This window comes from Nilaparvata lugens, chromosome 6 (assembly GCF_014356525.2).
Source record: "Nilaparvata lugens isolate BPH chromosome 6, ASM1435652v1, whole genome shotgun sequence".
Taxonomy (NCBI): Eukaryota; Metazoa; Arthropoda; class Insecta; order Hemiptera; family Delphacidae; genus Nilaparvata; species Nilaparvata lugens.
The window spans coordinates 56,371,378-56,396,101 of NC_052509.1; the positions used below are offsets into that span (position 1 = coordinate 56,371,378).

At 36.6% G+C, this 24,724-nt stretch overlaps 1 protein-coding gene across 1 annotated transcript in view; it reads right to left on the bottom strand.

Moving 5' to 3' along the window:
• LOC111057903 (paraplegin) overlaps positions 1–24,724 on the bottom strand; it is a 40,064-nt gene that overhangs the window by 14,769 nt on the left and 571 nt on the right. The window contains exons 2-10 of the mRNA XM_039431304.1: positions 21,968–22,258; positions 19,291–19,428; positions 12,378–12,611; positions 10,594–10,758; positions 9,473–9,624; positions 6,368–6,590; positions 4,716–4,878; positions 2,454–2,608; positions 18–173 (exon numbers count right to left, since the gene is read on the bottom strand). Of these exons, the coding sequence (XP_039287238.1) occupies positions 18–173; positions 2,454–2,608; positions 4,716–4,878; positions 6,368–6,590; positions 9,473–9,624; positions 10,594–10,758; positions 12,378–12,611; positions 19,291–19,428; positions 21,968–22,258 (1,677 nt within the window). The remainder of the gene's footprint in view (positions 1–17; positions 174–2,453; positions 2,609–4,715; positions 4,879–6,367; positions 6,591–9,472; positions 9,625–10,593; positions 10,759–12,377; positions 12,612–19,290; positions 19,429–21,967; positions 22,259–24,724) is intronic.

Sequence of the window (24,724 nt, forward strand, 5' to 3'; positions counted from 1 at the left end):
GAACACAATTGACTGACCTCTTCTTTGGTGTAGAGCTTCTGGTCGCGAGGCGTGTACTGAGCGAATCCAAGCGCCAGGTTGGTGCGTGGTACTATGGTGACTTTGAGCAGAGCATCGGCATACTCCAGCAACCAGCCAACCAGGGCGTGGCCCGACTCGTGATAAGCCACCACCTACAAGCCACATTCATATTTTCAACATTCAAATTCGTTTATTTGTCATGAAAACAATCATTAAAAATAAATAAATTAAGCAAAATGTACTAGGACATTTACAAATCTGGTCGACAATCTTTGAATCAAAATAGAATTGGATAAAAATAAATGAATTTAATTTCAAAGATTCTCAATAAAAATACAAATACAAAATACAAATAAATTTTATTTCAATTAATATACAAATAAACAATCTAATCAATGAAATGTACATAATATTCAAAAATACAATATATGAAATCTACTACAAATATAAAAAAATAGCATTTTTTTCGGAAATTAACCTACTCAACTATGGGAAACCCATGTTCTAGAGCAGGTAATGCAATTAAATTTAGAGTGGGGGTGCAAATACATTGGGTAAGTGAGCTCACATAATGTTCGAAATTATGTTTTCTACATTATGTCTTCCAGTTGTTGTGATCCAGTTTTTAACGACGCATTAAATTTTTTTGAGTTTTCTATTATCTTGATGTGTACAGGAAGTAAAAAGTGTCGTTGGTATGTTGCCTTCCTAGCCACGTTCGTGATAAGTAGGCTTCTATTTCTTGTGTTATGAGAGTGGTTTCTGTTTTGAAAGCTTTATGGGTTCTTGTGCAGTCAATGGAATCACAAAAAAAAAACTTCGCCCGTTGTTGATAGTTGTGAAAAGAGATTATTTTACTTTATAGTTTAAGGAATCCTGAATAATGTAATATTTATGTAGCTGTTTATTTCATATTTGCATGTAAAATGCAATATGAATCACAAATCATTACAAATGGAAGCGCGTTTGTGCGGCAAACGCATTCATTCATCCCCTCATTATCAATCACCTGGGCTTAAAATACTCGTGAAGAGTTGCCCTTGAAAATAAAATAGCATATGGTTGTTGGACAACAGTCAATAAAGGATAACAAACAAGATAGATTGGACATAATATGTCTCCTTGAAATAAGCTCGTTTGTAGTCTAACACCAGGACGTCCTATATACCAGAAGGTATATAGAAGCACAGTATACATACAGTATGGAAACTCGGCTAGTACCCTGGCGCAAAAATCCGCCATCTTGTTAGGAAGTTCCGCATTGTTACACAAACACAAAAAATAAATAAATAAAAACTTTGTTACACAAAATAACATAATAGGCGCTGCCTGCAAAACCAAGGGTTTGAGTGCTGGCAGTGAGTACCAAAAAAAATTCATAAAAAGTACAATACACAAGTGAAAGAGAAGAAAAATTAATACAAATATGTATGACAATAAAAATGTACAGAATACTGATAATATGAGAAAAGTTGAAGTGTAATACAAATGGAGTAAGTTACTGCTATATTAAATTTTATGATTGGTTGCTGTTATAAGTCAATGTTGATATATATTGTGTTGGAAGGAATATATCTGAAATATAATTGAGAATTGATACAATTATTGATGAACTGTAGTTAGTGCAATGAGATGATGGTGATATTTAATATTATATTATGTTTGTAAGAATTGAGAAGTGTTTATTGATTTTATCCACTCTGCTATTTTTTTAGGATTTGCTTTTGTTGTTCTATTTGCTATTAAGTTTTCTGGTAGCAGGTTGATGAGTCTATTGCAGATGTAAGGAAATTGTCTTCGGCATACAGTCATGTCAGTTCTGTTAATTTGATAATTATCTTGCATTCGAAAATTGTAGGTTCGAGCTTGAGGTGTAAATAGATTTCTGTTTTTAATTATGTATAATATTATGTTTTTCACAAATAGTTGCCTAACTGTTAAAACTGGGAATTCTGTAAAAAGGAGATTTGTAGGGTAACGTCTGGGTCGACCAAGTGCTGCTTTAATTAAGTGTTTTTGAATTAAGGAGATTTTGTTAAAATGTACGTCCAATGCAAATAATGTACGTCCAATGCAATTGTAATAGTATTGATGGGAGGTTCGGATCACTTTACTGATCCGGATTAATTGATGTCGTTCACTGCCGCGAGCCAATCAGAAGACCAGGATTGGAACTTCCTAAGGTCATGTGACGTGTCTAGTATTTGTGCCATGTAAAAAGCATTGGTAGGATAGGCGTTTGATTGACAGTTTCCCTTCTGTATATTCTGTAATACCTTTTTCTCTGCCGGTGACATGTCAAGGCTCTTCTTGACTGAGAAAAAATATTTTTCTACTGAAATGGGTACCTAGTTTTGCAATCGGGTGCATTTTAGTTGAAGGAATGAGTAGGTCTGCAGTCGAGGGGTGGGAAAACATAACGCCAAATTTACCTTTTTCTCGGCCGGTGACATAGCATGACTCTTCTTGACAGTTCCCCCCACCACTCGCTCCACGGCATACTCCAGATCAGCTCCCGTGACAGACGACTGCTTGTGTCTGGCAGCATGCAGTGCTGCCTCGTTGCATACGTTCGCTATGTCTGCTCCTATTATAAAACATGCATCTTGTTAATACATACACATATTACAAGACCATATAAACATTTTCATTTCATTTATTCACAAAATCACATAAAATCAGTTTATTTTCCACATTGAATCACATAGATATGTAAAATTACATTTATACTATGCATTATTTTGAATAGGTAAGTTTATTGATATATTGTTACATTAATGTTAGTTTTACAGATGGAGCGGAAATCCTCAAGAAAGACTGTAAGTCAGTGAATGGGGAAATTGTGAATTGTCTGAAATGTGACATAATCAAATCAACCGATCTCATTACCTACGCACAAGCTTAGAGCTCATATGGGCATCATCGTCAGCAAAAAAATCTATGATTGGGAGAGAATGATAGCACAGAGAAACAATAGAGTAAGTAGATATCCCATGGTATAATGAGTTTATGTCGCAACTTTTACTGTTATCTCAAGCCGATTACTGTCGATTATTGTCGATTTTTACTGTTTTGGCCGGGTGAGAGTGTATGAACGGCACAATATGAGAGACTACCAGTGTCACACAGCTTCAAGGGAAAGAACTACGTGGACTATCGGCTTGAGATAACAGTAAAAGTTACGACATAAACTCCCTATACCATTACGCTATTGTTTCTCTATGATAATAGGCTGTCACATGGAACATGTTTGTTTGTTTGTTTTTAAAGCTTCCCAGAGACTCTAATCAGAGTATAGGAATTGTCAACATCATGTCAACAGAGAGCCTACATGAGAATAGATATGTTTGAAGTTGAATCTGTGGAGAAATGATAATGATTATGCTACATAACTTCCGTTTGTACTATCTATGGAAATCAGGAAGACTATTGTGAGATTCACGTTTAATTGCGTACAGACTTATGCGCCACAAACACGCGCATTCCACTTTTCATCAGCTGATCCTATGTTTGAAATGTCTGTATTTGTACAGAAACAGCTAATATAAAGTAAATGCGCGTGTTGGTGGCGCTCAAGTCTGAATATGCACCATGTGAGCAGAGTCAAGTAGCAACATGTTTCAATGGCTCTTTCCAAATTTTGTCTCTCGGCTCATGCATGATTGACGTGCACTTACACATACACGCATCTAATGTTATCATACCCTAAGCTTGAGTTCCTCTCTCAAATCAAGTTCCTTCAATGACAGGATACTTAAAATAGTACAAAATTCAACATGATTTTCAATTTTCAACATAAACATGAGAAAGAAAATCATTTTCACTTTTTCTAATTGTGATAATTAACATTAATGATTACAGACTTATGTGAGGATTTTATACTGTAATGAAAATTCAAAACTGGATTATGGAGAAAAAACTCCAAGATTTTTTTTTAATCAAAAAACTTGTAGCTAAAAACAAAAATAATGAGTTGATGTTGACTTGAAAAATGAGAAGATTCACGTCTACTTTTACATTAAGATTTGAGTTTATTACCTACTCGTTCAACGTCAAGCGCTTAGCTCTAGGGACAAACTAATTCCGCTAGATCGCTCCAGCTGTACTATTCACTTGCTGCCCGAGCATAACAGGCGTAAAACCGTGCTTTAGAGGTACACATACCAGCGGCTATTATTGTGTCTATAAAAGAAGTTTAAGCATCAACTTCATTCATCAAGTATAGCGCTACGAGTTGCTATGAATTTGAAGTCTATAGAACGAACATTGAATGTGAAAAAGGAGTTTAAAATGCATAAAAATTAAAAAAAAAAAATCAGATTTTCAAAAACAAAGTTGACATAATTTTTGCTATATTGAAAAGGAGACTTGCATATTTTCTCAAATTTTCCTGACCAGTAGTTTTAGTAGGGTATGTATACCATCTGCCTCAAAAAAATGACTTTTGAAGCCCTATTGTTAGCTAACAGAAGCTGATAAAAATATTTCAATTGCATAGATTATGTTCTAAGAACCTGTCTAATAGATTAGAAAAAGAAAAAATAATTTTTTGAAAAAAATATTATTGAATGCACAACCTTAATTCCGGTCTCACAAGATGTCAAACTACCTCCAGATAAACTGAAAAACATCATTTAAAAATATGGAAAAGTACCCTGCATATTGAAAAAGTGCTTTGTCAAGTAGCTTATTACCACTAAAACCAGGAGTCAGATGCGCCATTCTTTTGGAGTAAGTATCAGGAGCGTTTTCCAAGGCTATTCCCTTCAAATGCTGTTCAAATATATCTTTCCGTTCGGCTAGAACTGGTAAATCGATCAAAATATGTCTGTCAAAGCGACCGGGACGGAGAAGAGCCTGAAAAGATGGAATATTAAAACTATATCAAGCTGGAAACGAGAGTCAAGTTGAAGCTAGCCAAGAAAGCTGCTATAGATTCAATCAATCATTCCAATATAATCTATTCTATGTGTAACCTTATCTAAATTTGGGAGAGGAATAGCACAAGGTTACCTTACTTTCTCTCTCCCCATCATTTTGATGATGTACTTATTGGATGAATCAATAAAGGATGAAGAATATCTGATACATTCATTTTTTCTTTGGGGTAACTTTTAATATAAATAAAAATATAAATCTCATTACTGATATTTACAGTTTTTGGTGAGATATAGTGGTATTTATCCATAATGAAACACTAGAATATTATCCAATATTTTCAATAATTTTTCGGAAAGTTACATTTATATGTTTCAACAACAATTTATTGAAAAGTTACATTTATGTTTCAACATCTCCAGTGTATATCACATCTTCGATTAGTACACTGAGGTAGTATCATCTTCAGTGTGTATAGTGAGGTCCACGTTATAATGGCAGTGGAAAAAAAGAGAAGAACAACGTTGCCGAACCTCTGTCTTGTCAATGCCTTCTATAGTCGGTAGCTGATACAGGTTTATTGATGTAATATTAACTGTTCATTGTCGTTTAAAATAATCAATTATATTTTATTAAGCAACTATCTTACCCGGCGAACTTCGTACCGCCAAAAAGTCAATGTATCTCATGTCACACTTGACTTTATTTGGTGAATCATGAAATTTATCTGACAATCAATATTTTTATTCACATCTCAATACGGACATCCTATGTGCTTAAAACTACCGTTTTAATACCAGTAAACAATTTGATCACAGAGTGACGTGTTTATTACAGCTGGTAAGTTCATATGCTAAATCATATTATCACAACATGATCTTAAATCATGATGATCTTCCCGTTCTACGTTAGCCGCTCGGCGGACAATTTCGAAAACATAGGTCTGTAAAATGGATTAATATATAATTATTATTAGCCTCCCTATTGAAATTTCTGGTCAGAAACCATCCCCAATATTCACACAACATATTCCCAAAGTTTCATGCCGTTCTGTCAAGTAGTTTTAGAGTCTATAGGGAACAAACAAACTAACACACAAACAGACATTCATTTTTATATATAGAGATAAATATATTATATTTTCAATAATTTCATAATGAATTTTCATGATTAAGATGAAACATTTTGTTGATTAATTATCAATTCTACATCGTTTAAAGACGATCTGGCAACAGAGCAAAGTGAGAAAGAGATAGCGCTATCCGCTTTTTTGAATGATAGACAAGGATAGCAATACCATTGCTAATCAAACACTGCCATTATAACGTGGACCTCACTATAGAAGAAGTGGGTAGTGTTGCAATCGATTCAAGAACAAAACGGCAGATAACCTATAGTTTTGCAATTCATTTTTCAACCAAACGTTGGAGAATTATCAATATTTTTTGAGAAATGGTGGTTAACTTACCTTGTCCAATACATCAGCCCTATTTGTGGAAGCAAGCATGATGATGCCTTCAATAGAAGCCATGCCATCCATCTCAACTAACAGCTGATTCAGCGTTTGTTCCCCCTCTCCCATCGCACTGTCCAGTTCTCCAGCTCCAGAACTCCTTTTGCGGCCAATCGCGTCAATTTCATCAATATATATTATGCAAGGAGCTCGTTTACGACCTTCTTTGAACAGATCTCTGCAATAAGAATTATAAAACCATGATAAAACTCTTCAGTAGTTCTATAGTGATGTCCACATTATAATGATAGTGGAGAAAGATAGGAGAACAACGTTGCCGATCCTCACTGTCTTGTCAATGCCTTCTATAGACGGTAGCTGATACATGTTTATTAATTCTACAGATGGAAATAAATTGAAAGTTGCGTTTTTTCAAATGCTAATTAATTATTAATTATTATTAAACGAAAATCCCAATTAAATGCCGTAAATCACCCCGAAGACTTCTGCAACTGCAAATATTGACAAAAGGGTAAACAGCTAGATGGAAATTCGATGAGTGCTACTGTACAAAAATTATTTGTCAGCGCGGGAACCGAACCCTGGGTTTCCCAGCTGTTTACCCTGTTGTCAATATTTGCAGTTGCAGAAGTCTTCAGGGTGATTTACAGCATTTAATTGGGATTTTCGTTTAATAATAATTAGGAATTTTGACTATTTTTAAACAAACTAGTACCCTTTTACTTATACTGTATTTTTGTAGAAAAAAACATCCTAATGATTGGAAGCATGTTGCGTCTCACAAAAATATAGGAAAAAAGTAACAGTTAATTCATAAGAATATATATATATTGAGTATCCCTAGATTCTCAGAAGATAAGCCGTTTGATAATAATTATAATATAAATTTTTCAGTCTCGTTTAAAATAATCAATTATATTAAGCAAAACATTAAATTTTTCAATAATCACGTAGTGAAATTTCATAATTAACATGAAATATTTTGTTAATTAATTATCAATTCTACATTGTTAAAAGCTGATCTGGCAACAGAGCAAAGCGAGAGAGAGATAGCGCTATCCGCTTTGTTGAATGATAGACAAGGATAGCAAAACCATTGCTTATCAAACACTGCCATTATAACGTGGACCTCAGTATGATTAATAATTCCATAAGACAACCATAATAATCGTATTTTTTGTTGGGTGTTCAGAGAAAGAAGAAAAATAAATACCAGTTCTTAGATGGTTTGGTCCATCGGCTTTTTTCGAATGATAAAAAAACGTACGTATGATATGCTCATAATATGTATATTATTTTGAATTAGAATTTTCCGGATACATTCGATCACTGGCTTTACTTATTCGGAAATGATGTTTCGTGTCATCACAGACGACATCTTTAAAGGGTGACGTCGAAATTTACAGAATGAAGAATTTGACCAGAAGTTGAATATCATCCCATCCATAATAGTGTTATAAGTTCAATACGTACGTACATGATGTAATTGACCTAAAATAATGTAGAAAGTAAACAGTTCAGCAAAACAACGGTATGATTATCATGGCGAGTCTGTTGCTTAAACAGTTTTGTGACATTCCTGCTAGACCGTTAAGTGGGAGGAGACTGTCTAGCTGGGCAAATGGCAGGCGTTCATGCCCTTGACCAATAGCAGTACTCGCCTACTAGTATAAATTCTGCTGCTCTTGTATATAGTTTATCGGAGATTGACAATGGGGTAACAAACGAAACCGGTCTTTCTAACTTTCAATGAAATCTGTGGTTTTTGACAATTTCTTAGTCCTTTTATTTAGAATGAAGGATGTTCCACACAATGAGTGTGGATTTCGACGCTACTTTCTAAAAATGTCGACTATCATTCATAATGAATAAAATGATAAACACCATTAGCCTATTATGGTGGTGTTATGTCGAATTCATATATTTATTAATTTGATTCTTCAATTTATTTTTCTAATAAATGTATTCTATAACCGAAGTACACTAATTTATGATCGACTGCCATCTATCACTCAGTCATTTGACTGTGGTAAAGAATAAATTAGATAAAGTAAAAATGATCAAAATCTCTGAATTGGAATAAATTACTAATATGACTAGGCCTATTGAAAATGACTATTTAAATATGATATGATACACATATATACATAGATATGACTATTTTACAACCACAACACCAGATACAGGAATCTTCTCATCACCAGTGTTGCAAGGAAGGCACTATACCAGAGACATTTCAATCATTTAGCACCGAAATTATATAATCTACTACTTGCAAACACAATTTTAGCCGAAATAGTACACAATTGGTTGATGATCAAAGGAATACAGAAAATAGAATACATTATTTCAAACAACGAATCATATTTCCAACTAAGCACCTAATGACTTACTAAACACTTACTAATTACTAATCGGCACACAAAAAAACAAACAAAACCTACTCTAGAACATGGTAGGCCAATTTCCACACAAACAAAATACAAGACATACAAGACATTATTTCAAACAACGAATCATATTTCCAACTAAGCACCTAATGACTTACTAAACACTTACTAATTACTAATCGGCACACAAAAAAACAAACAAAACCTACTCTAGAACATGGTAGGTCAATTTCCACACAGAAAACACTTAACATGTAGAAGACACATTATAAGAAATTACTGAAACTAACTATTGTATGTAATTGTAAACTAGCTAATATTTTCTGTAATTGATGTAGTAGTTTAGTTTTTTTTAGAAAATAAACATTTATTTATATTTTTCATAATGACACATTTTTGTGGACATATATTTCGTACCTAACACAATCCACTAATTTATTCTAAATCTGACAATTGGAGACAATTTTTTTCCATAATAGATTATCAGAGAAGCATACTAAAGCAATTTCAAAGCTGTTCTGCTGCACTGGATAACCTTACAGAAAACTAACTGTCATAATGTACATCCTTGTAACTCACTTGTATTTCGTTTAAATTGATAGATAGATTGTTACCTGGCTGCATCAGATAACCTTACAAAAGACTAAATGTTATAATGTAGTCTTTGTAACTCACTTGTTTTTGTTTTTTTTAATAAATAAATTCTCACCTGACGCGAGCCGCGCCAAGTCCGCCAATCATTTCAATGAATTCTGAGCCATTCATTGAGAGAAAAGGCACGTTGGATTCTGTGGCCACAGCTTTGGCCAGAAGGGTTTTGCCACATCCCGGGGGTCCTAGCAGCAGAGCTCCTTTGGGTACCTACAGACATAAACATTGCCATTTATTCATTGTCACTGTCATGAATTATTAAAACGTAGAAGTATAGCCAACACACATTCACTCAAAACTGCCTCTGTTCCCAAGTTCATACATTATCATCATTACCATATCTCACTAATTTCACTATCTTTATTGAAAAAATTCGACTAAGTCATTGTCAATATTGTAGAACCGTTCCATAATTGAATAAAAACACAAATATGTTTTCGCCACACTGCACAGAAAGCAGCTGTTTTCCAGTCCCTACGTAGATCTGAAAGACATTGTTTGCAGACGACTCTCGTCTGACGTCAGAACAGGTTTCTTTCAGGCCAAGGCCGGAAAGAGTACCCTTTCCACCCGCTAACATGGAACTAAGAAAGGTGATCAAAAAACAGCTGATCAAAAAACTTTTCATTATTTGTGTTCATCATTCAATAATTAAAACATTTATAATAATATCATCTTATTGTCATTTGAAAGAATAAAAAAGTATAAACTCAACCTCCCACATAATTGAACATCATCTTTTAGGTTATTTAGACAAATTAGAATTAAAAATAAAAATACTTGGACAATTTCCTGATATTCATACCTCAGATTTGCTAGAGCTATGACCTTCCAGTTTTGCTTTCGGAAGTGCCTAATAAACAATTATTCTCATATATTTATATTGTTTTATTTTTCTGTGTGGCAAAAAATAGCGTTCGCACCACGAGCAAAAATGTTTTTCCGCTCTAGGTGCGAAATATACTATGTTAATCTACATAAACAGTGTAGAATTTGACAACATATTTGTGTTTTTATTCAATTATCTTTATTGATTCATACAATTATTACATCATGAAAATGATAGGGAGAAGAAAATACGGTAACCTTGTGCTATTCCTCTCCCAAATTTAGATAAGGTTACATATCTAGATCGGATTGGAGCATTAAAAAGCAATAAATAGTGAAAAATTGTCTTACCTTGGCGCCAAGGGTCTTGTAATGTTCCGGCCTCTTGAGATAGTCAACGAATTCCATAACTTCCTGTTTGGCTTCCTGAAGACCGGCGACATCTGAGAAATGCACTCCTTTGCCTTGGCCAATCAGCGGATTGATCAGAGTGAATTTCGCTCTGGTCAGTTGAGACTGAAACACAGAAAGTGACATGAGTTTAGCACAAATTCTTCTTCCCTGGAGACAAATTAACTGTGGTAACATGTGTGGTGAATTGTGTAATTTTTATAACCTATCAGCTAGAGAGACCCAAATTAGAATTACTTATTCTGTATTCTTAAAGTGAATGCTCTTGAAATTCACGATAGCTGAAAGGGACAAAGATAGTAGGGACAAAGTCACAGAAAGCGTTTTTTCAGGCGTTTTCAGACTAATCGGCAAGGCAGGAAGCTCTTCGATTGGCAGATTATCAGCTGATTCCCGAACGCAAACCCAATCAGCCAATCGGAGAGCTTGTCGACTCGTCTCGAAACGCCTAAAAAACTCTTCCTGGGACTTTGTCCCTACTGTGGGGCTCTCTAGCTGATAGTTAGGCCCTTAGTTTCATGACTAAAAGTTGTACTAATGTTTAAAATAAGCGAATCATATGTGTTGTATGATTCAAATAAATAGAATAATTTTGAGATGTGAATAATAAATTTGAGGATGTGATTCTAATTATATGAAGCCCAAAAATACAACAAAGCTTATTGCACAAATAAAACAAATGAAAAAACATTTGTCTGTACTGCATGCCTACTTATTTTGTAAGATTGATTGTTTTTGTTCTTGTATTTTTTGGCAAATGAACTGAATTTGGATTTGGAATGTCAAGAACGACTGCTTTGCCATTATAATATCAAAAGACATAAACTTCATAGATCATTGTATAATCATAGATGTTTGGAAATGAAAAAATTACCAGTCAGTCTCTTCAAGGATGCAAGTCTTAGTAATCTTATAGTAATCCACGTTATAATTGCAGTGAAGAAAGATACATCATTGCCGATTCTCTGCCTTGCCACTGCCTTTTATAAGAGTAACTATTTTCAAAGTTTGAATTTAAATTGTTTGTTTTCTAGATTGATTCTAACAAGTTGTGCAAATTTAACGCCTAGTGGAATCAATGACACAGTAGACCCAAGAAATGACACAGTAGAAACATAACCTATCTTTCGGACATGATATCTATTATCAAAATTTGGGAATGAAATAGTTTTGGGCCGAGCCTGTTGTTCGTTCCTAATCATATTTATATGATTTGTGATTGTATCCACGAATAAAAAAATGAGTAACACAATGTATCTATATTGTTTCATGCAATGAGATTGGTTATTCATATACAAGGTAATTCAAAGATTTAATGCTTAATTCGTTTATCCGCTCAGAAATTGTCAAGTGAATAAAACTTAACAATGATCTTTTTGATCATACCATATTATATTATTGTTGTTAAAATCATCTTGTTAATAATTCACTTGTATTGTGACTGAATTTCCAAATGAATTTATAAAAGATAGCTGATACTTCTGATGTAATATTAACTGTTCATTCTTGCTTAAATTCATCGATTATATTTAATTTGTCAAGAAAATATATTTTTCAATGTTTTAATAACTAATTCTAATGATTGATAATGAATATTAAGTGAATTATCTATATCTCAGCATTGTTAGATGAATGTTGATCATATACTGCCATTATAACGTGGACCTCACTATATACTTTGTGATATCTTTTAATGCTATCCTTTCTTCTATGCTACAACTTACAAACGAGTCCATAGACATGGGCGCCTTAAAGTTCTTGCCTCGCATCATAGAGGCGAATATGACTCCGGCGAGAATTGCAAATGCCAGAATCCGGGCAATAGCATCGGAGCCTCGCTTATAGACCACGGGCACCCCCGACCCCGGTTTGATGCCGATCCTCTGCTCGGCCGCTCGCAGTTTATCCTCAAACGAGCTGCTGTCTCCGATGTTTATGTAGTACATGCGTTGCTCAGTCTGCAAAAAGTCGGTAAAATAATACATTAAGAAAAAATTGGTCTGAATATGAAGAAGTCAAACAACATGGCGAAATACGGGTTAAAGTGAGTATAGTTTGATTACATGATTATAGTTTAATTGCATGTTGATCTTGGCTCAACTCACACTTAGGCTCAACTCACACTTACGCGACTCAGGTCGAGAAGAGACTCGACTTTAGTCGAGAGCATGTGTTTCCAAATGGTGACACTCAGACCAGACGATTCTAGTCTCTTCGACGTCACCATTTGAAAACACATGCTCTCGACTAGAGTCGAGTCTCTTCTCGACCTGACTCGCGTAAGTGTGAGTTGAGCCTTACGCGACTCAAGTCTTATATCGATGCAGCATGTGTTTTCAAATGGTGACATTCAGACCAGTCGATTCTAGTCTCCGCGACCTCACGACTGTGAGACTGAGTCGAGCGTCGACTTGAGTTGCATAGTACCATGCATTTTTAATGGAATTGAGGTTATGTTTTATGAAAGTGATGTTCTATCATTTTAGATAAGTCAATAATAAGATTGATTGATTGATTGATTGATTAGCTGCCTTTATTAAAAACCTAGGAGGGCGAAGTTAGGGCGCAGCCGGCCCTCTCTTACACTTAACCCTCCAATACAATTCTAAGTAAAACTAAAACACTATACAACAAAGATTATAAGATAAAATAAAACAATTTACAAAATAATAAAATTTTCAAATAGCGAATGAAAGAAAGAAAAAAAACAAAATTTCTTTCTAATTTGAATCAGTGAAAATAATGCAATGAGAAAAAGAGAAAACTGAAAACGGAAGAAACGTCTGTTCAAAATCCATAGATCATTTCGATAGAAGAAAAAAGAAGAAAGAGAGGAATAAATTAAAGAGGAAGAAAGGACACACACACACAACACACACACACCACACACACACACACACACACACACACACACACAACACACACACACACACACACACACACACACACACCACACACACACACACAACACACACACACACACACACCACACACACACACACACACACACACACACACACACACACACACACACACACACACACACACACACACTAACACACACGTTAAGATTTAGTGAACATTCCAGCCGAGTCCACCACCTCTGATCCACCGCAAGACAGCCGCACCGAACCGACGATGTCCCTCAACAAGCCTTAGCTCAGCAGGCAGAGAATTCCACAAACTACAGGCTGTCACAAGGAACGACTTGTTGTACATAACAGTCCTATGTGTTGGGACAGCCAGCAGATGGGATCCATGCCGCGTTCCTCCACGACCAAAGTCACCCAAGTAACGGTACTCTACTGCCAGATACTTAGGGGTTTTAGTTTTCAATATCTTATAGAGGAAGCACAAAGCATGATGTGATCTACTCTCACGCAGCTTCATAATTTCAAGTCTGTCAAAGTATTCAGTTACATGGTCGTCACGTCTCAGGTTAAAGATAAAGCGAACACAGTAATTATGTGCACGCTGCATCCTCTGCAGAAGTTGAACTGTCATGTCAAGAGTCACAATGTCACAGTAGTTGAAGATCGGGAAGATCAGAGTCTTGACCAACATAACCTTCGTTGAAAAGGGAATGAAGTCAGAGATCCGTTTCAATGTCATAATCCCCCCAATGACCCTGTTACAAGTCTGAGTCACGTGGCTGGTCCAGTCAAGAGTCCTTGTCATTGTAAGTCCTAGATTTTTCACGTCAGAACTGTATTGCAATTGTATGTTATTCAATTTTATAAATGGTCCGTTAGTTATGTCAATTGTGTTTAAAAGTCTTGAATAACCTATGACTATTGATTTTGATTTAGTTTCGTTAATTTTCAGTCCATTATTCTCAGTCCATCGTACCAAACGAGTCAAGTCAGCATTGACTTCATCAATTGTGACGTCGAAGTCATTTTTCTTGCAGTGCCGGTATACTTGCAAGTCGTCGGCATACAGGTGATGTCTGGTCGTGAGTAGAGTGCTTGTCACGTCATTTATGTAGATGCTGAACAGCAGAGGACCCAATACCGAACCCTGAGGAACTCCTCTGTTCACTTCACGCCACCGTGAAGAGGCATCCCCGACTCTCACACACTGACACCGACCCTGAAGATAGGACCTCACCCATGCCACAGTGGAGTTGGAAAAACCTAAGTTTCTGAGTTTATAGAGTAAAGTGGGATGGAAAATGCTATCGAATGCCTTACTAAAATCTATTAGGACTAGAACTGTTAGCTCTCTACCATCCATAGCCCTACGGATGTCGTCAGTGACTCTCAGGAGCGCAGAGGTGGTGCTATGACCACTACGGAACCCCGATTGAAAGTCACCAATCAATCCAGAACCATGGATAAATGAGCTTAATTGGGAGTGAACGATAATTTCCAGAACCTTGGACAAAACGGACAGTAAGCTTATAGGCCTGTAATCGGATGGAGAGAGAGGGTTAGGGATCTTGTTCAAGGGAATCACTATAGATAGCTTCCAGTCATTAGGAAAAACAGACGTTAAAAGTGAGGTATTGATCAAATGGGTGAGAAATGGGAGGATAAAAGGAAGGATAATTTTGATGAACTTAATCGGGATACCGTCTGCACCAACAGCATTACTCTTCACTCGATGAACAGCCAAGAAGACCTCTTGCTCCGTGACATTGGAGAAGTAGAAGTCCTCATTGGGATGAAAATCAGGCAGAGAGTCAAAGTGAGCACGAGCTTGGTCCAAACCCACAGGGATGTCAGTGAAGAAGTCATTGAGATCATCCAGCGAGTGAGCTACAGTCGGTACCTGCCTCTCCTTGCCAGCCCCAATCTCCCTCAGAGCACGCCAAAGAGATGAAGTTGATGATCGCTTTGAGGAGATCAAGTTACGATAGAATGTAGCTTTCGCATTTCTAATTGTTTGCTTGCAAGAGTTCCTCAAACGCTTATAATGATTGAAATCATTGGGGCTTTTTGAAGCTCTTGCAATTTTGCACCAATAATCTCGATCCCTCATTAGCTGGCGTATCTCATCTGTGAGCCATGGAGCAGGATCTCTGGTTACTCTGCGATTTTTTAAAGGAACATGTTTTTCAAAAAGAGAAACTATATTGTGGTTGAGAATGTCCAACATAACATTAACATTGTTAGTTTGGAATATCTGTAACCAGTCAAGGTTAATTGCATCATTGAACAAATTGTGGTAGTTTATATTCTTATAATCTCTATAAGTGATTATTTTTGGTTTAGGTTTAGGCCTCTTAATATTATAAACTAGGAATATCATATCATGTGCAGAGAGGCCTGGAAAGGGAACTGCCCATGGCACACAGCTGCTCTCACATCGGCAACTGCAATAAGATCAAGCAATGTGTCCGAAGTGGATGTATGGTGCGTAGCTTGGAGAGGCAGCAAGGTCATACCATTCGCAAAAAACATAGTGGTCAGTTGTATTTTGTCATGAGTATCAGGTCCAAGTAAGTCAGTATTGAAGTCACCCATGATAGCCACATGTTCATAGGGCACCATCAGCTCAAGTAGTGCTTCCTCAAATTCTGACATATACCCAATATGAGGCGGCCTGTAGCAAACTGCTATTAACATTTTAACTCCGTTACACTTAACCTCAATAAACATGTATTCAGGTCTAGCTGCACGGGAGGTATCAGAGGAAAACTTATGAACAGGCAGCAGAGAACGCTTGACAAATGCAGCAACCCCTCCCCCATTCTTGTGTAACCGGTCATTCCGAATGAGCACATAATCCTGGAGTGCAACAAGTCGATTAGGGATTGTCGGTTTCAACCAGGTCTCGGATATAAGAATGACGTCACAATCTTTGCCCTCGAAAGTGTGCCTAAATTCATCTATATGACAGAGAAGGGATTGCGCATTAACATGAGCGATCTTAAGTCGATCCGGGAAAGGAGAGAATGCCCGCTTGAGGGAATCGCCGACACTCAGCGCGGCCGCGCCGTCATCCTGCTGTATAGACAAGGTGGCTGCGACGAAGCAGCAAGGCAGAAGAGGGGGGTGAATCGGCGAAACAATGAGAAGCTACAAAAAAGACACTTACCACATTCATACTGACACACACACACAAAGAAGGAAATGATAGAAGAAATATAGAAATCATAAGAGATAGAAGAAGAAAATAATCAAGTGAAGAAGTCGAGCGCTATGAAACGATAAGATAACGCTATATTAAAATGGAGAGATAAAAAACAAAGTAATGTACAGCAGTAAGCAATGAGTCGGAACGCTAGCTACAGGCTTGAGCTGTTCGGCTCCTAAAAGATAAAATTGAGGTTCTAATTCGGTTTTTGTGAATGACAGATCAAAAGTATTTCAGTTCAAGATTAGATACACAGTAAACTAGAAGACTGTAGGATGTCGATCAATGCGAGAGTCAAACGGAATAAAAGATAGTGTGAACCGAGTCCACTATTACAGATAGTAGATAAGAGCAATCACGACAATCCTCAGGTAAATAGAATAGATTGGGAGCAGAAAAAATATGAAAATGTAGTGTGAGAGAGAGTAGAAGAGAGAGAGAAGGAGAAAAGGAGAGAGATCCAATAATATATTGATAATTGAGAGCAGAAAAGTAATGAATAATAGTGGGAAGATAAACCACATGAAAGATAAATCAGATAGAATCTGTAATTATTTTAGGCTATAAGAGTATATCATCTAAGTTGTAAGAAAATTGTAGACAGATTACTATCTACCTATTCTTGTGTTTTAGAAAAATAATTATCAATCATTAAATCGTACAGTATTATGGCAAACAAAGTATTTCATTATGACGAACAAACCCAACTTTGATCTGATAAACTGTGTTCTGTCTTGTAAATGTGTTCTGTCTTATATAAGACAGAACAAATATTTACTCAATAATTTAAAATTTCAGAAAATATAAAATTAATAAGGAGAACAAAGAAAAGTAATAGATAAAATATTTTTAAAAAATAGTGAAAAATGGAAAATGAATCAAATAATAATAAACCAATGATAAGTCTTTCACAGAAACATAGATACTACGATTTCTAAATTCAATTTCATAGTTCAGCTTCTACTAAATTAATCAGAAATTTCTCCGAAACATAATTCTATCCCCCTCCCTCCACTTTACCGTACCATCAACAGTCCAGGCGTTTGCTTGGCCCACACGAGCAGCCACCTCGCGATAGAAGCTGTTCCGCTTCCGAGTGAGGTCCTCACGGATGGTGATCGAGGACCCCTTCAGCTGCCGCCGCACGGAGAGAACGGCACGTTTTGTCTGATAACTGATAAACTTTACCAGTATCGGACGCGGCCTAGGTCGCGGCTCGCCGGGCCTTGGATCGACAACACGGCCGGAGCGATGGCATCGGTCAATCAGTGCAGGGTCTATATTAACGTTGAGCTTGTCGCGGCATATTTCAGTCACGATGGCTGTCACGTCCTCACCCCTCACCTCCTCCACGCCAAAAATTCGCACATTGTTGCGCCGCTGGTACTGCTCCTGGTCATCGATCTTGTTTTCGAGCAGCACCTGACGGGCCCTCGCGTCCTCGCGAACGGCGACAACCTCAGCCGCAAGAGACTCCACTCTCGCCTCCAACGCCGACAGTCGCGGTTCAAACGCTTGGATAAAGCGCGCGGAGATGGTATCTGCCAGTCGATCGAACAGATTATCGGCAACTTTATCCGCTAGCCTGTTCAGGAACTCGTCATCGGAAAGGAATGCCGAGAATTTCTCTCGAGCCGCTCCTCCCCCCATCGCCGTATCGCTTCCACCTTTGGACGAAGAGGCAGAGGGGGCCGAATTCGACCGTTGATTTACCGGCACGGCTGGGCGCTTATCTCCTGCAGCAGCCTTATCAATCGAAGCCTGCGCCTTAGAACCGCTTCGTAGAGCTTTTGGCGATGGAAACATGTTACTTTGATTTTAAAATTTCTCAATTGCGCAAGATATATGAGGTGGATCGCAACAAGATTCGGTGATGAACTTGATAACACTTTCACACACTATATATGAAAGAATCACGCTGATTCAATGAGAAAAACCGACTGAAACGACAATAGTTTTGAGGAGCCGAAACGAGACGCGTCAAGCTGCTTTCATAACTCTTATCTCACTCCAAGTAAGAGTTAGATGAGACAATATATTCATAATAATTATTAGAAAAATGTATTACATTTACATGCGAAGTAGTGACGAATTGGATTTATATTTTTAATAATGTGAGGTTAGAGATGGAGTAGCATGGAACTAAAGTAGTGACAATGAGAAAGAAAGTCGTAAGGTCGAGAGACTGGAGTATACTCGACTGAGTCGTACGTTTTGAGTCGAGGTAGTGTGAGTTGAGCCTAGATAATCAACAAACGATTTAGCAACAGTGCGGCGGTAGAGAAGGGTAGAGATATCAGCTTTGTCTAATGACAGACAAGGATAGCAAACAAATGTAGAGTGATTACTTTAAAACGTGAATCTCAGTATAGTATATTACAGTACATAAAATAATGAATCCTCAACATAAAAATCATTACAATATGTATTCAACAAGATATAAACAAACAAATCTCCACATCTTCACTCTATGTGAATTTTAGAGGTTATTTTCTTCTCATTATTCTCAAGTTATGGGTTCACTCAATTATATCTGGAAATATTCAAAATACTCACTCGTTTCCCTTTGATAATGGCGCCTTCATATAAAATGACAGTAATCAGCTCAAGATCAGGATGTACAATAATTTCCTCTACCTCTCCTTTCGCTAGCATGTGATGTACAAACTCATTCCAAGTTATGAAGCGGATAATCTGAAAAATATACGCATATTCAAATTCAAATGAATATATAATTGAATACACAATTCATGAGGATTGAATACAAATATCAACTCCCTCCAGTGGTTCATAAGTTGCATCTTACGAGCTGTATTGAATTTTTCTTAATAAGTCACATTAAATTTGGTTTGTGTTTCGTTACTATGCAGTTCTGTATATTATAAACTTGTTTGTTTGTTTTTGATATGCATGTATTTTACATTTTCTTGAATTGTGCTTATTTAGAATAAAACTTCATTCATTCATTCAACTTCCCAACAGAAAAATCATTAGGGTATGACTGAATATAAACATGTAGAAAATATAGCATAAGAAGATATCCCATGGTAGAGGCTGTTTGTGTTCCAAATTTCACTGTAACTCAAGCCGATAGTTCTAGTAGTTATTTTTCGTGAAGCTATGTGACGCTGGTAGTCTCTCATAATGTGCCGTTCTTATACTCTCACCCAGCTAAAATCGTAATAAACGACAGTAATCGGCTTGAGTCAACAAAAATCGACTATAAATTTGAAACATAAACGACTTATACCATGGTATATCTTCTTATGATATATTTTCTCTATGATATCAATTCTACATCAACTAACACACAAGAAGGCCCTTGTCTATTTCACACCGCCTTAGGGTAGCTTGAAATACGTTTTTTGAAAGACTTAGCTTTCGTATCTCCTACACTACGCCGGTTTAGAATGGACAGATTGATAAGGATTAGTAAGGATTGATAAGAAACGTCGGCTACGTCTTTGAAAAAACGTATTTCAAGCTACGTCAGCCACGTCTTTCAAAAGACGCATTTCAAGCTACGCTCAGACGGTTTCGCCTTTTAACAATTTTTGGCAACTCAGATTCTATTTATCAAATCTGAGAGCTACTTTTGAATCTTGAAGTGCTCAGATCTCACATAGTAATCATACAGTATTACAATGGAGAAAATATATCACTATATATAGTATAAGGCTTTTACGTTCCAATATACTAATTTATTTATTGCCAATTAGAATATTCAAAACATATTACAAAATCTTTATAATATGACATATCATTAAAAATATAAATAAATAAACATAATTACTCATACATATACTAGAATAAAATTAAAATAAAATATAAAATTTAGGCATCACCAGCAAAAAGAAAATCTTTGCCCGCTGGTAAGAGTTGCAAAAAAGCAAAAGAAAAACATATTATTTCGAAATAATGCAGAAAGTTAAAGTTAAATTTAACTAATAATTACAGAATCTTATAACAGCAGAATCATAAAAAATCAAACAAATATTGTGCAGAGAAAAGACTATAAAATGAAAATAAAATAATCTAAATTGCTATATTTAAGGTAAAGAAATATTCCCTCTTAATCCAGTCATTGACGCTCTTTTTACTAATTTTGAAATCCAAGTCAAAAGGAATTGCATTGATCAGTTTACTGCTTGTGTAAATTAGCTGTCTTCTGATCAATTAAAGTTTAGTAGGATAAACTTGAAATTCCTCTGTTACACCCGGTCTGAAATGATAAGTGTTCTTGATCAACTTTAGGAAGATATTTTTATTTTTTACCAAGTATTTTATTAAAACTTTGACATATAGTTGTCTCACGGTAAAAACATCAAAATCCAGGAAAATTAGATTTGTTGGGTATAACCTTGGTTTATTCAAGATAGTTTTTATTATATATTTTTTTTGAATGATAAATAGATGTTAACTCAAGCCGATAGTCCTAATGGTTCTTTTTGATGAAGTTATGTGACGTTGGTAGTCTCTCATAATGTGCCGTTCTTACACTCTCACCACAACAAAACAGTAATAATAGACAGAAGTCTATAGTAATCGGCTTGAGTTAACAAAAAAACGGCTTGGAATTTGGGAAATAAAGACCAATACCATGGGATCTCTTATTATGCTATCTTTGCTCTATAATATCACTAAGGGCCGGTTTCCGAGCTCGGGATTTGGCTAAGTTCTAGACTTTAAACAGCTGGAGTCAGAAAATTGGCTTTCCAAAACGCGGCGTAGTCGCAGTCATTGTCAAAATCACGTTTGAATCCAATTTCAAAAAACTAGAAAATTGAACACAATATGGAATAAAGAGAAAATCGTGTAAAGTTTCAGCTATTTTGAATTATTTAGAAATGTTTAACTTCGTCAAGGAAAAACGTTTCCAATTATAGAAATGAGAAAATAAAAACTGCGACCACTGTTATAAAAACTGCGACTACGCCCCGTTTTGGAAAGATAATTTTCTGACTCCAGCTGTTCAAAGTCAAGAACTTAGCTAAATCCCGAGCTCGGAAACCGACCCTTAATGGTGTTTGGAATTCGTCAGTTATTTCATAATGATATACGGAAATTAGCCTACTGTCTTTTTCTACTGATAGACTGAGTGAAGCTAACTGAATCTGATACTGAACTCTTTCTCAATTGAACTACCGTAGTTTTGTAATGAATAGAAAAATAAAAGCTATGATTATTTGTAACTTTTTCATCGAAATGAGCAAGTTCTCATTTAATACTTTACCTCTTGTTGATTGTTAGTGGGCAGCAGAATCAACAGAAATGTCATGAGCATGTAGGCGCTAAGAAGACAGAACAGCCCTTTCACTACTAAAGAACTGATCGTCTCTTCATCCTGTTGATTTTTTTTGTTTTTCTTATCGTCGTCTTTGGAAGAGTCACTTTTACTGCCGTTCGAAGAGCTTGTATGCAAACAACGGACATGGGTATTCCGTAGCGGGCCTTGCATGAATACTGATCGATGCAGGAGATTGGCCAAAGCACGTTGTTCTCTCCTCCATTGCTTGCTGATAACCTGAGGATAAAATTGAGAGATATTTTATGAATTGATAAAAATATCAATGTGAAAGGGTAAATTATAAATTGTAGTTCTAGGATTGAAAGCCTTACACGTTATAAAAATGATTGAAGATATTTTGTGAAGAATAAAATTAGAAGTTTAATGGATTGATAAATAACAACGTGAAAGGGTGGATTATAAATTGTAGTTTTAGGAATGAAAGTCTTACACGTTATAAAAATAATTGGAAATATTCTGTGAAGTATCTTAAATCATCATTAAATCTTAAGGTTCAAATCACACTTACACGACTCAGGTCGAGAAGAGACTCGACTGTAGTCGAGAGCATGTATTTCCAAATGGTGACACTCAGACCAGTCGATTCTAGTCTCCGCGACTGTCACCATTTAAAAACACATGCTCTCGACTAGAGTCGAGTCTCTTCTCGACCTGAGTCGCTTAAGGCTCAACTCACACTACCTCGACTCGAATCGTACGACTCCAGTCGAGGATACTCCAGTTTTTCGCTCATTGTCACTACTTCAGTTCCATGTCATTATTTTCTAACCATACTTTATTAAAAATATAAGATCTAATTTGCATGTAACAAATTTTATAATAATTATCATGAATATATATTGGCTTATCTAATTCGTATTATTGTCTTATCCAAAATGATAAAACATCACTTTCATAAAACATAACCTCACTTCCATTAAAAATGCACGGTACTACGCAACTCAAGTCCAGGCTCAACCAACATGTCGAGTCGAGGCTCGACTCAGTCTCACATTCGCGAGGTCGCGGAGACTAGAGTCGACTGGTCTGAGTGTCAGCATTTCACCATTTGAAAACACAGGCTCTCGACTAGAGTCGAGTCTCTTTTCGACCTGAGTCGCGTAAGTTTAGTTGAGCCTAAATCGTCATTCCTGTACTGAAACCAATCATTCATCTGATTGCTGCTCCACTCACAAAGTGTATAAATCAGTGTTTGAACGTGGGAGTTTTCCCAGACGAGCTGAAGATTTCCAGGACTGTTCCAGTGTACAAGAACGGCCCTAAACCTATGATGGGTAGTTTTCGACCAATCTTTATAGAGCCTGTGTTTGCCAAAATCATGGTGGTTCATATGAGGGAGCAATTGGTGACCTATTTCGTGAGTGAAGATCTCTTTTCATCCTGCCAGCATGGCTTTCTAGAGGGTAGATCAACCATCACTGCTGTTGAAAAGTTGATAGAGAAAATCATCAATGCTTTGAGGAAGGAGAATCAGTGTGCCTTACAATGTGTGACCTCAATAAGGCTTTCGATAGCATTTCTCATGGTGTCCAGCTGAAGAAGCTAAAGTTCTATGAATTTGTTGGGGCAGTTTTCAGCACTCTGTCCTCTCACCTTGACAACAGACGTCAGGTGGTGAGTATTGATGGAGCCACCTCAAGCAGTGAATTGGTAGAGTATAGTATACCTCAAGGATCGGTTCTGGGCCCTCTCCTCTTTATTATTGCAATTAATGACATTTGCATGAGAATGAATGCTTTAGTATATGCTGACGACACTACACTGATCAATAGAGGACGTGATGCGCAGTAGCTTGGGCAGGCTGCTGATAATTCTTTGAGGTCTGCTGAGAGCTGGTCCAAAAGTTGCTGCTGAACAAGGACAAGACACAGAAACTTCTCTGCTTCTTCTGACAGGCTGGTCAGGTGGAAGCTGATGTAAAGTTGCTGGGATTGTCCTTGAATACCAGCATAAGCTGGACAAGTCATACTGTCAATGTATGCTCCAAGCTGTCCAGTGCGCTCGATTTTATGCAAAAGTTGAAATCTGAAATTGGTGCCGGATACCTCCTTACTGTCTACTATGCCATGTTACACAGCCATGCCTGTTATGGACTCCCTTCACCTGTGGGGACTCTCTGGACGACTTGATAATGTGCTGCTTCTGCAGGAAAAAGATGTTTGAGTGCTGACGGGCAGTGACTACATGGCTCATTGTAGACCACTCTTCAACAAGTTAAAAATGCTTACTGTTGTAAATCAGTACATTCTTGAATGTGTGGTTCGCATCCGAGCAAGGAGTGTTGATACTCGTGGTGAGATGACATTGGCTATGGAACCCGTCAGTCTCACCTTATCAACATGCCAAGATGCTGTTTAGCAAGGACTCAGAAAAGTTATACTTTCATAATGTTCAATAAGCAGCTGCCAGAGTGGGTTAAGGATAGTGGAAGTAATAGACAATTCCGAGCAGTTCTAAAATCTTTTTTAGTCTATTGGAGCCTTCGGTCTTTCTAAGAGCATCCATTTTATAGCCTCAGTAAATTTCTTGATAGTGAGATGACATTTTGTAACTTTCTTGTGATATGTTGTATAAAGCCTTGACACAGTCTACCCAGTAGCGCTGGTTATTGACTTAGGATAAAACTAAAACATCATTAAGTGCACATAAATTGGAAGAAAGAAGCAAATTATCAATTCGCAA